This window comes from Daucus carota, chromosome 6 (assembly GCF_001625215.2).
Source record: "Daucus carota subsp. sativus chromosome 6, DH1 v3.0, whole genome shotgun sequence".
Classification (NCBI taxonomy): domain Eukaryota; kingdom Viridiplantae; phylum Streptophyta; class Magnoliopsida; order Apiales; family Apiaceae; genus Daucus; species Daucus carota.
In genome coordinates this window covers 8137708-8150977 of record NC_030386.2, presented here as the reverse complement: position 1 = coordinate 8150977, position 13270 = coordinate 8137708, and the positions used below count along the sequence as shown (strand labels likewise).

Here is a 13270-nt window from a genome sequence, read left to right as displayed (position 1 = left end):
AGTATGTCTGTTGTCTATGTCTTGAGAGTTTAAATAAATTATTCTTGTCTACCTTATAATTACGAAATTGTGAAATTCTCTAAGTCTCTGATCTCATATGTTAAATCACACACATTATTTCACAAGCACATTATTGAGCTATGGATTCTATAACAAACTCTGATTTATTGATGAATATTCTGAAAATTATGTCTCTATTCTGAGGTACTTAGAAATCTATTTTCTTTGATTTAAATCTCAGAGTTTAAAATTCGAGAGATTTGATCTTGATTTTTTTTAAAAAAATCTTGTACATTTCCGGAGTTCAAATATTCAGAGAATGTGAAGAGAGTGTTTCAAACGGATGTATTATTAGTGGGTTTGCATGAAAAACATTTTAATAGGAGAACGTGTAATCAGCATTTATTACTGCACATGTTTTACTGCACTCATGATTACTACTCTCGTTTCTACATCCCACTAACATTCATCTACCAGTTAAAATCTGACAGGTGTCCAAGTGAACAAAAAGCCCAAGCGTGTACAGCTAGACAAAATCTGAAGAGTTTATCATCAGATTTTATTGCTTATTCTTCACTTATACACTTAATCTTTACACACACTCTCTCAACAAACTCTTACGCTTTTCTCTCTGAAATTCAAATCTTCTTCTACACACTTTCTCAAACACCTTCATTCACAAACTCTGTTCTAATGGCGACCTCAGCTTTTACTTTTGCAGGTGTTGAATTTGTTCCCAACAATCATGCTGCCATCCTTGACATCACTGATGTTCCAAGTGATTATCATCCCTTTCAACAACTCTTAGCACAAAGTGTCCTGGCCACAGCCCTTACCGCTCCTGCCAGACTCTCAGGAAGCCAAATCATAAATTTTTAGAGGACGGGTAAATATGATAATGGTGGTGCAGATGGATCACCATCAATTGTGTTTTCATATGAAGGGGAGGAGTATTTTGTTACTCCAGCCACAGTTCGTCAGGCATTTAACCTGCCAGAGCATGCTGCGTACATTACAAATGGAGATGCTAATCTCAGAACAATGATGATTGATTTGGGGTACTACGACTCTTTGGATAAACTGGGTCAATTAAAGCGTCCAGGACTCAGGAAGGAGTGGAGTTTTTTCTTTGATTGCATTACCAGGGCTTTCCAGAAGAAATCTACAAACTGGGATGCTATTCCAATGGACATGCTGCAGATTGGGTATTCTCTGATCTATTCTACTAATTTCGATTTTGGTAGATTAGTGATTAGAAATATTGGTGAAAGAATGCATGAAAATCGTCAGATTATATATTTTTCACGATTTTGCCAATTGTTGTTTAATGCCACTGTTGGAGAAGTGGCTTTTGATGCTGCAGATGAGATCAAACCTTTTAAACTTCATAAAAGGGTTTTCAAAGATCTCATATCTAAAGATGAGAAGAGACCAGTTCTCAGGCCTCTACAAATTCCAGCTCCATTAAGAGCTAGCTAGGATGCATATGCCTCAAGCACCACAACAACAGTCTCAACCCCAACCACACCATCCAGTTTCTCCTACAGTCACCAGAAAACCCAGTTCATCAACACCTAAACCATCAAAGTCTACAAAATCTGATGCCCCCTCTACTAAGAAGACCAGAACCTCTGTTGCTACACAAGTTCTGAAGACAAAGTCTGATAAACCAGCAAACTCTGATGCTGTAAACTCTGATACTGTAAACGCTGATCCTGTAAACTCTGAAGCTGCTTCTCCTCCAAAGCAGAAAAGAAGACGACTTGTTGCAGCATATGATTATGAAGAATTGGAAGCTCCTCCTGCCACAAACCCTGACAATATACAGACCAGTCCTCAAACAAAGCCAGCAAGATTCAAAAGAAGGGCTAACAAGGCTAAGAGGACAAGGGTGCCCATAACTGAGATCACAGATTTTACTGTTGAAGAAGAGCAAGCACCATCCACTACAACTCCTGATGATCTATCTCAAGCTCTGATGGTGCTTCCTCTTCAGACTGTTCCAATCTCTGCTGCCACAGCATCCTCTACTTCATCTGAAGTAGATGAGGAAATTATATGCAAGGAGAAAGCTACAGATGAAGCTGAGACACCAGTGTCTGATTGTAACAATCCAATATCTGATCATGGACCCTCCACACCAATTCCTCATTCTCCAATGAAAATTCCTGAGGGTGCCATTGTTCATGATACAGCTCCAGAAAACTACAAGTCTGATGTAGTTGATGAATCTGACAAGGTAGCATTGGAAGCCCTGCAGTCTCTTGCTAAGGCTGGTGAAGAGCCTAGCAAATCACAGTCTGAAGCTCAAGACAAATCTGCTAAAGATCCTGTTGAGAAAGTTGATAATCCTGCATCTGATAATGATGAGGATGATGAAAGTTCAGATGATGACAATGATGAAAATGATGATGAAGTTCCTCTGTCACATCTACAACAAAAATGGGAATCTACCAGCCAGTATAATGCTAGGCTGCAAACTCTGGACACAAACTCTGAGCCACTTCCCAGGGATCTTCAGGTTGATCCACCAAATGAGGTATGGGATAAACTCTGGCTGAGCCACCAGCATTCTCTGGAGCCAACAAAAGCTGAAGATTTTCTATCTATGGCAGAGAATAAAATCACAAACTCTGATGTCATGTCAAGCCTCAAGGCTACAGTTCTTTATATAAAGACATTTCATCCTGCTCAAGCTCAGACCTCTAAGTCTATAGATGGTCTCAGAACAGAGGTAGCCAGTCTCAAGGAAACTCAGACTATGGAGAAGAAAAGGACTCTACTACCTCTGAAAGATGATGTTAAGAAGCTGGTGTCTGCAAATGAATCTCTGGAAAAGAGGATGACCACCATTGAGTCTACTCAAGAGAAAATGTCCAAACAGCTTGAAGCCATCCAATCCTCACTTTCTCTGATAACTTCTATACTGATTCCTGATGAGGATGATGTCAAAAAGGGGGAGAGAGTAACTAAAGTCAAATGCAAGTCTACTACTCAAACTCTGAAGAGAAAGAAGAAGGATGATGATGATGATAATGATGTGGATGACTTCACAAAGCACAAGAGATTTCAAGCAGGAACTGATGGAAAAGCTATAAACTCTGACAGTTCAAAATCTAAGCAAAAGTCTGTTCCAGTGCCAACACATAATGTCACATCTGGGTCAAAGCAAAGACCAGTGGCTGGATCAGATAAACCTATGACTGATGAAGAACTTGCTAGATTAATATTTGAACAAGAAAATCCAGAAGCCAAATTGGATTTGGAGTTGATTGCTGCAGAGGAAGCTGAGCTGAAGAAAGAACATGTTGAAGCTATAAAATCTGGAAAGATCCAAAAGCCTGCAAAATCAACTACCAAGCCAAAAGAAAAAGGGATATTGATCAAGGAAGCTACTGTTGCTGATCAGAGTTTACCAGTCAAAAAGGTATACTCTGAAGATGAGTATACATCCAAGGGAAAAAGCAAAGTAGATGAACACCTTGAGAAAGGATTGATTAAGAAGAAGCCTACAACCTCTGACAAGGCTCAAGTTGTAAAGGAAAAGAAATCAGAAGCTGCAATCTCTGACAAAGCTCATGTTGCAGAATCACAACAACAAAAATTAACCTCTGACACAGCTCAAGTTAATAAGGAAGCAAAGAAAGACACAACCTCTGACAAAGCTCAAGCTGTGTTCAAACCAACAACTACTCCATTGCCAGGATTTGCAAAGCCAAGTCTGATGACTGAGATAAACTTCGAAAAGGGCTCAATTCAACCAATCTCTCGTCAAAAAGCAGGAAGAGATAAAGGAGGGCTGGGATCTAAATATGAAAAATTTGATCAGAGTATAGGATCAATGTCAACAGACCCCTCATCTCTCTGTGCTCCCAAGACTGGAGCATTGCAAGAAAGAATGGACAAATTAGATTCAGTCCAACTGGTGAAGAATGACAGAGGAGATAACATTCTTATCTACTTCATGTCTGATGGAACAGTGTTTAGAGTAATTGAAGCTGATCTCTATGCTAAACACTGGGAGGAATTGAGATATGTCTCACACATATTTCTTGTAAAGAACAAGTCATGCCAACACATCTCCAATCTGCTCAAAGATCAAATCAGAAGAAAGATGGGTATTACAGGAAACAAAAATGCTGGACCTTTCATTCCTAAATACCTCAATCATAAAGGACAGCTGGTGGAGATGAAGAAAAATTCAGCAAAAATAGTGACAATAGCTGGAATCAGAACTCTTGCATTTAATGAAGAGTCTGATAAAGCTTACAATATCAGGCTGGATAGAGACTTGAGAAGAAATAAGATATATGACCTCAGAGCTGCAATTTACCAAACTGGAGTTTCACATCCAGAGCTGAGAGAGATCAAGAGACAGATGATTACAGTACTTGAAGAAGCTGAAAGAGAACTCCTCAGAGGATATCTAAAGACAGCAAATGGTGTCTATGAAGCTAAGGAGTAAAGTATCTGTAAGTTTTAAAAGTTTTCTGTTATATAGTTAAACTCTGTTGCATTTGACTTATCTGTTTTGACATCATCAATTATCTGTTAACTTGCACATAACATATTTATGCACAAGTTGGGGGAGATTGTTAGATATAATTGATGATTACTAATGTTCTTAAAGTTTGTTTTAGAACAGGAGTGATCAGAGTTTAAACTGGAAGCTGATCAGAGTTTGATGAAGCTGATCAGAGTTTAGTAAAGTCTGACCAGAGTTTGATAAAGTCTGATCAGAGTTTACATAGTCAAGACTCGTCAGAGTTTACACGTGGAAAGAGCTCAGAAGCGGATATACTTCAAGGAAGGATAGAAGCGGAGGAGTGATTTGCTGACAATGGAAACTAAACAGAAAACTGGAGCAATCTTTGATTGATAGAATACTTAGCTGATTTATAGGATATCAAATCAGAGATTGATTTTGTAACTGTGTCTATATAAACACAGATTAGGGTTACTCTATATGAGTTGAGTTATCGAGTACATTGTTAAGAACCCTAGCAGCTCTTAGTGATAAAATATAAATCACTGAGAGAGTTTTTGTAACCATTCAAGCTTTGTGAATAAGAGTTTATTGTTTTCAATCTCTTATATTGTCATACTGTGTTACATATTGTGATCACTATATCATCTTATATAGTGAGTTTATAGGACCTAAAACATATTTCAGATGCCTAGAACCAGACCTCCTAGACGATCAGTGAGCAGCCGTGGTCAGGGTCTCATCCCTCCACCTATCTTTGGCACTTACGAGGTAGTTGAGTCAGATTCTAAGGGTTATGTATGTTGTAATAATCAGCAAGTGTATTTAGACTTAAGATTTATGGTATTGTAATATTCAGGTGACTTAGATCATACTTAACCTGGCAAGATCCTGGTCAGGGGATTGTATTGTTTATTATTATATTCAAGTTGTATATCCTTTTTATTATTATTAGTGACGTCAACTCTTACCCCGGGGTTGAGGCCGTCACAAATAACATATCATATATAATATATAGCCAATACCTTCAAAACAATATATTCTACAAATTCAGCAAACTTTACGTAATATCTTACATGTCTAATTTAAGCAATCATTTTAAAGCAGGACTATTGGAGATGTCTTAAAGGGGTTGGGTAAAACGTTTGAAAACACTGAGAGCATCTCTAATTGCCTAAATGATTTGTTAAATTGGAGCATTAAAATATTATATTAAATTTATCGAACCTGCAAACATCGTTCTTCGATATCGATATCGGATAGCTAAATCTTAAAAATGGTATATAATTTTTATTTCAAATGTTATAAAATAGAGTATATTATTTAAGGATCCTTGATCCCCAACATGTGTATGACGAGTACCTCTTCTATAACATTTATTGATCGTTGGATGAATATCTAGAGATCAGGATTATAATATTTTTTAAACACGCTCATCCTTTTTTTTCGCCAGACAAGTAAAATGAATATTTGTCCTTTATGCGGTTTTTTAGACGACTGGAATGAGTATTTTACCCATCTTTTGAAAAAGCGCTCGACGTGTAAAGAAAATGTTATAATCCTAGTCAGAAAATGATTTGTTATATAAGAGATCCTCAACATACACATGCTGGGAAATACGACCCTTGTTTTAATATGGTAATATATGATGTTGTATCTTACTATACCTCTTGAGGTTGACCAAATATAACTAATATCATGAAGTTAGACTATAATTATAAATAAGGAGAACGTCCCATTATAGTTGGGTTTTTCACATTATATATGTAATTTTTATTATAGCATGTATTAGTGATTTTTAGTCCATTGTTGCATAGAGTTGAAGATGCTATGATGGTGTAAAATTTGTTGTGCTTCCATGATACTTACTATATTGATAGGTTATATTTTACAAATGATATGTTATTATTATGATTTCGTATTGTTATAAATAAAATATGTCACTTGAGTATGATAGCAAATGATGTAAAATCTTTTTATAGATTTCCAGAAATACAAAAATATAGCCAACATCAGAAGGTTATATCGAATTATAGACACGGGGAATAAATATTGAAGTTGAATTTTTCTTTTCAAAATTTCTACTTTTTAATTCATAATATGTATTAATTATTTATAGGATTGGATATGTTCTTAAAGTCTTTTTGGTTGGGTTTAAAAACACATTTTCAAGTTTATAAGTCGGAATCACCTTATGTATACCGTTTGTGTAAAAGAATTATAAATCAAACTTCTGACTTTATAAGTCATATTTAAGTTGAAAATCTTAATTTTTTTGATGACTTATTTTTATTTTTGAAATTTGATTTTATAAAAATGTATATGACAACTTTAAAAGATATTATATAATATATTATTAATAATTTTATGTCCAATAAATTGTAAATATAAAAAAATTATTCAAATACATAAATTATAAGTTATTTTTTGTGCTTTTCTTAAATTAGGCCGAATAGTATCTTAAAATACGACTTACTATTTTATACTCCTTCTGTCCCTCTCATTTTTTACAGTTTTTTCACACTGCTCGACACGCATTTTAAGGCGCATATAAAACATAGTTCTACAACTTATTTTGAGAATTTTTTTTTATTATAAAAATTTAAACATCAAATTTTATTTCAGAAGAAAAAAAAGTTCAAAATAATTTATTAAACTACATTTTACGAGAGCTTTAGAATGCGTGCCGAGCTCCCGTCCTCTTAATATAAACAAATGAGGGGACGGAGAGAGTAATAATCAATATTAACTGTAATGTCAACCGGTGGCGTATATTCCGCCGATGAAGAGGTTATCCGCGTGTAAAGTAAAAGTCGGAAGAATCACGAATAACACATGAAATTAAAGGAAAGGTTGAATATCGATGAACATGAGTATGTTTTAATTACTCTTGGGCGATGCTGATGCATGTCCGATTTGCCATTAGACGAATGAGCATGATACACTACACGTTGCCACGTGTAAGATACAGGCACCTCTGTGTGGCTGTGGCTGTGGCTGTGGCTGGCCTGTTAGTACGTGCGTAAGACTTCCTAGTTCCTAGGTTAGTAAGCGTGAAACTGTCCAACGTGAACCCAAATTACGATTTTGTGATTATTTTTCTAAATGGTCTCGCTAAGCATATCCAAGTATGGAGAGTACTTTGCTAAAAATTGAGTGAGCGCATGTGTAATCATAAATAGTCTTTACCTGAAAATTGAGTGCGTATGTCAAAAATAAAATATATAACTAACTTCTAATTTTTATGAATGACTATATTTGTCGATCCACAAGCTGTAAGGGCAACTCCAATAATGGATTCAAATTTGGATCACCAAATGATCCAAATTTAGGGCGATATCTAAATCATATTCCAACTATGTGATCCAAATATAGATATAAATTCATTCATCCTTATTATATTCATATACATTGATTTTAAATATTTTAAAAAATAATTAACTAATTTTATCATTAATTATAATAATACAATTAACGACTAGATAAAGATAAAATATTACAAAATAATTCGAAAAAGTTAAAACGGTACATAAAAATAAATTAAAACCATTAAGATATTACAATAATATACAAATTCTCAGAATTAGTTAATTTTCCCACAAATGCTCAATAAGTGTATTTCAAAGTTGAAGATGGGGAAATATTCATCTTTAATTTTTCTGTAGTGATTGATAAATTGTGGAAATTTTATGTATTTTGATTTTTAATTAATAATTAATCGTTGTTTTTAATAATATTCTAATCTTAATTAATTTATCTTTAATAACATTAACAAAATCATCAAATAATAAAAGTAATAATATTTCAATGTTAAAAAGATTTGGATCAGTGAATAGCAGTGATCCTAATTTGGACGAGTACTATTCACTGATCCAAATTTGGATCATTGTTTAGTCTACGGTTGAAATTGTTTGGGGCAGCACTGTCCCAAATTTGGATTTTTGGATCATGGTTGGAGATGCCCTAAGAAATCTGTAATATTGATATATTAAAGTGATATATTTTATTTATAACAATTTGAAATATTAATAACATACTATTTTTAAATTATAGCTAAGCAATATAGTCAATACCGGCGAAACAAAATGTCTTACTGGTTCAGCACATTTTATATAATATCCTACGCCAGATCAATATCTATAACGACTTAAATTAAATAGGATGATGTTATTCTATTTTAAAATAATATTATTAACACTATATTCTAATAATATATTTAATGAAATTCAAATTTTGAATAAATGATAATATCCTAATCATTGGATATGAAATATTCTTAGATATGATTTTATACCGACTGTATAAATTTAGCAAAAAGAATTGATGATCAGAAAATATATATACGGTAAAACCACTATATGTTAATGATATATCACTAAATTTTATTAATTTTGTCAAGATTATAATTGATCGAGGTAAGATATGTACTAGCATTGTTGTATCGCTACTGAAAATCTGCAATTCAAATATTAGCTTATTATAATTTTTTAAATAATTAATTATAAATTAATCAAGATTTAACTATAAAACGACAACTATCAATTTAGTCGACCGATGCTAGGTGGTGATCAAAAAATTCAGGAAGGCCCGCGAAGGAGTTTTTGGCTTTTGAGAAGGGTCAATGGGAATGGGACAATACTTTTTGACAGAGAAAACCTATCTGTATTATATTACTTTAATTTTCTAAACAGATAATCTTATTCGCTTGTATCTCGACAAGTGTTTTTCAATCATTTAAAAAAGAATCAGGAAGTACTTGAAAAAAGTTACGATTACTGGCTTTTGTCTGACGGGTTGTACTTATTTCCCAAACATTTTTATCACTTGCTTTTAAAATTTAACTTCTATTTCACTTTTTTACTTTAAGCAATAAGAGCAAGTCCAATAGGTGTGCTAAATCAAGTCTTAAATCCAAAAATAGGAAATATGGGATAAAATTGCACTCCAACACTATGCTAGTGATGTGCTAAATCACTAGCACAAGCATAGTGTTGGACTTGCTCTAAGCACTTATTTTAAGTTTACTCAAAAGATCCGAATATAAATTAGTTATAAAGCCATATACTCCACCTCAAACAAAAATACTCTACAACATAAACCATCACACACACAGAATCCTTCTTCATACATATCATAATTTTACACCAACATGGAGGTTAAGTTCTACATCAGGGATCCTAAAACAAATCCACCCTTATCAATACCATCAAACATTATTAACAACAATACTATCATCGATGCTGATTACTTGGAATTCGAATTTGAGATGGTCACGCTAGAGGCTACTAATGAATATGATAACAGGTACACGAGTCTTAAAGACATCTCGCCGCCGTGCGAGTTAAGCAGGAAGGAGAGCTGGAGGGAGGTCCCACTTAAGGACCCTTTAGTCCGGCAGGCGGCGTGGGCTTGGGCTTATCTGCCACTCAGCAAGACGGAGCATCAGCGGAATGGATTTATCGGAAAACTCAGAGATGGCTTTGTTGGTTGTTTTAGGAATGTTCTCTTGCTCATAACTGGTAAGCTTTTACCGGATCAGGAGTTTGAAATTGATGACGATGATCAACAAACTTATAGTAACAATATTATCCCCGCGAGGTCCAAGATGATTGGACAATGACGCTTAAGTCTTGCTGCCTTGAGATCACGAGTTTTATTCCTGGGACGTTCTACGAGTAAGTGAGCTTCCATGCTCGGGGTATGAGGGTACAAGTATGCCCAACCAGATTAATCGAGGTGCATCCAAGCTGAATCGAACACCAGTTTAACGATTTTATTTTTTTAACAATTTTGTTGATTGGCAATATTAGTAGTGTTACTTGCTAGTTGCGCGCATGTACATATGTAGGATTGTGAATGATATAATTATCGGTATTATGTATTACTCCCTCCGTCCCAATTCTTTTGGCTTGTTTGACTTTTTATGGTCAAATTGACCAAACTTTGACCGATAATAACTAATTATTCTTATATGATTTTCAAAATCCGAAATATACATCTTAAAGTAGAACAAATGTAGATTTTGGTAATATATTTTTTATAATATTTTTCAATGATTTAATATATATAAATTTCAGTCAAAATTTGGTCAATTTGACCATAAAAAGTCAAACAAGCCAAAAGAATTGGGACGGAGGGAGTATATGATTATGAAATACTGTATTGGATAGTAGTGATAGTTCTTTTTCAGAACAATAATATATGTAAGTTGATCATCGGAAAGATTTGATAGTTTGTTTGTATCTTATTATTACAAATGTTGGTCAATTTAAGATTTAGATAACAATGTTTGAACAAGGAGATAACACGGTTTGGCATTTGCTGGGTGGAGATATCTCGCGATTCAGTTCAGGTGGTCGGTTTGATACATCATCAAATATTATTTTTTTAATTTGCTTCAGTGATTCATTACGTCTTTTGTTTAAAGCTAATGGGATATCTTATTTGCTCAATGTAATTTCTAATCTGTCAGGGTTCTCTGTCTTATTTCTTTAACTATAGTGTTGTTGTCTGTTGCCTGGAAAGCAATTGATATGATAACAAAAACTTCTTGCAAGAATACACAAGACCTCAATCATGGGACATGTGAACTATTTACTGAGATTTGTAGTATAAAATTACAAGTACTACGAAGGTCAATAGGCAAGTACCCTAGGATGTTCTCTTATGTTATTGGGACACTATTTTTTCTTTAATTTCTTCAAAATTTTATGTTTGGTGCAGATTCTAGAAAATTATGAGGACACTTTAATTTACTGCTAAGACTAAAGCTCATTCGACTTTGGAACACATGGAGGATGACAATCATGTTTCCTCCGATGTGGATGTTAGAGATAAAATACGAGATTCAACTTCTAATGCAAAGCGCACACACAAAAAATATATGACGTGGAAAATTCACTTCCCAACTTATATATTAATCAAAACTGTTATTAAATAATCCAATCCAACAAACTAGGATACTCAAGCCTACTATTCAAATATTCGCTCGCAGGCGATACCTAAGTTTACATCTTGAGCACACCTAACAAACACAATATGACTATGTAATAGCCGTCTCAAACTTAGACAAATCAGAATCTAATTCTAATACAGCTACATATAATCCTAATCCAATTCTGATTTCTAACTCGAATTAAAATCCTATTCCAACTGGGTTAATACCCAACAATCTTCTTCTAACTTAGTGACCAAGACATACCTTTTATAATAATTGTCTAAAAATACAATTATTATCCTTATATATTTTGGATCACCAAAGTCCATTCTACTATTGTAATGGGCTGATAGGCTGATACCTAACAACCCTCCCCTTTAGCCCAATACAATTTCATAACTGAATCAACAGTCACCACCAAGACACGGACGTCCATCCTTCAATGCCTTCCCTCGAACAAGAATCTCCTCCTTCTTATTCTTTCGAACTTTGAGTGTCGCTAAATTCCACTTAGTGACCTCCAAACCACCGTTATTCATCATAACAGCATATCCATCTACAAAATCACGTGCATCAATCACGAGTGCCCTTCCATCCGATGAGTCACCCGATCCTTGCTTTCATAATCTTCCGGACTCTAGAAGAACGATCCAATCTTCTTCCATCTTGAGTCCATCATGATTGATCCACGGTGCAAGTCAACCATCATACCGCACGTAACTTTGTCTTCCTGCTAACAAAACCTTCATCATACTTTGTATTCTCCATTAAATCCCGAATTTTTCTCCAACCTCGTCTATCATGATCCTGACTTCGGCTTTTAATACCACTTGTTAGGGATAAAATACGAGATTAAACTTCTAATGCAAAGCACACACACAGAAAATATATGACGAGGAAAGTCGACGTCTCAACTTGTATTATTAATCGAAACCGTTATTAATAATACAATCCAACAAACTAGGATACTCAAGCCTACTACTCAAGTATCCGCTCGCAGGCGATACCTAAGTCTACATCTTGAGCACACCTAACAAACACATTATGACTATGTAATAGCCATCTCAAACTTAGACAAATCAGAATTTAATTCTAAAACAGCTACACATAATCCTAATCCAATCCTGATTTCTAACTCAAATCAAAATCCTATTCCAACTGGGTTAATACCCAACAATCTTTTTCTAAATTAGTGACCAAGGCATACCTTTTATAATAATTGTCTAAACATACAATTATTATCCTTATATATTTTGGATCACCAAAGTCCATTCTCCTATTGTAATGGGCTGACACCTAACAGTGGATAATGGTGCAAATGAGTCTAACAGAGTAATAGTGCAAAGTCCAACCTCTCAAGAAAACAAACTACATACAAGCATGTAAAATGTCTAGAAGATGAGTGAACCTCAGTTCTTTAACCGATCCTAATTATCAAGAGACATGAAAGATTTGTATTGATAGTACGTGACTTAATATATGTACTAGAGAATGATATAGGCTGCAATTTTTCTAGCGGAATTTAAAGTAGAGAAATTGGACCATTTGTTTGCACTTAGGAGACATACAGAGATTATGTAAGAGATGTGAATTTTGACACGTGCTTCGGCCGAAATATTCAGTATGATGATGAGGACCTTGTGGTTTCTTGGTTCATATAGAGTGGGATTGACAAGGGGGAAAAGTTGTTCATCTGGGTGGGGAATAACTGAATATGTTAAATAAGTTGAAGTGAACATGAAATGTGTAGGATAAAGATTTTTCTTTGGAAGATGAACCTGAGGTTGGAGTTGTTTCATGAGGCGTCTTCGATGAGAATTTTTTTTGATTGACAGGGGCATTGAGAG

The 13270-nt window shown here is 34.5% G+C and overlaps 1 protein-coding gene and 1 long non-coding RNA gene across 2 annotated transcripts; both read left to right on the top strand.

Annotated features, from left to right (window-relative positions):
• The first annotated feature begins 1480 nt into the window (after positions 1-1480).
• Positions 1481-5354, top strand: LOC135147169 (uncharacterized). The gene is made up of 4 exons (XM_064080022.1): positions 1481-2182; positions 2261-2539; positions 5174-5257; positions 5346-5354. Exons 1-4 carry the CDS (start codon positions 1481-1483, stop codon positions 5352-5354), a joined length of 1074 nt encoding a protein of 357 aa, XP_063936092.1.
• Positions 5355-9556: 4202 nt separating this feature from the next.
• On the top strand, positions 9557-10658 carry LOC135146993 (uncharacterized). The gene is made up of 2 exons (XR_010284222.1): positions 9557-10364; positions 10623-10658. It is a non-coding gene; the product is annotated as an uncharacterized LOC135146993 (long non-coding RNA).
• The last annotated feature ends 2612 nt before the right edge of the window (positions 10659-13270 follow it).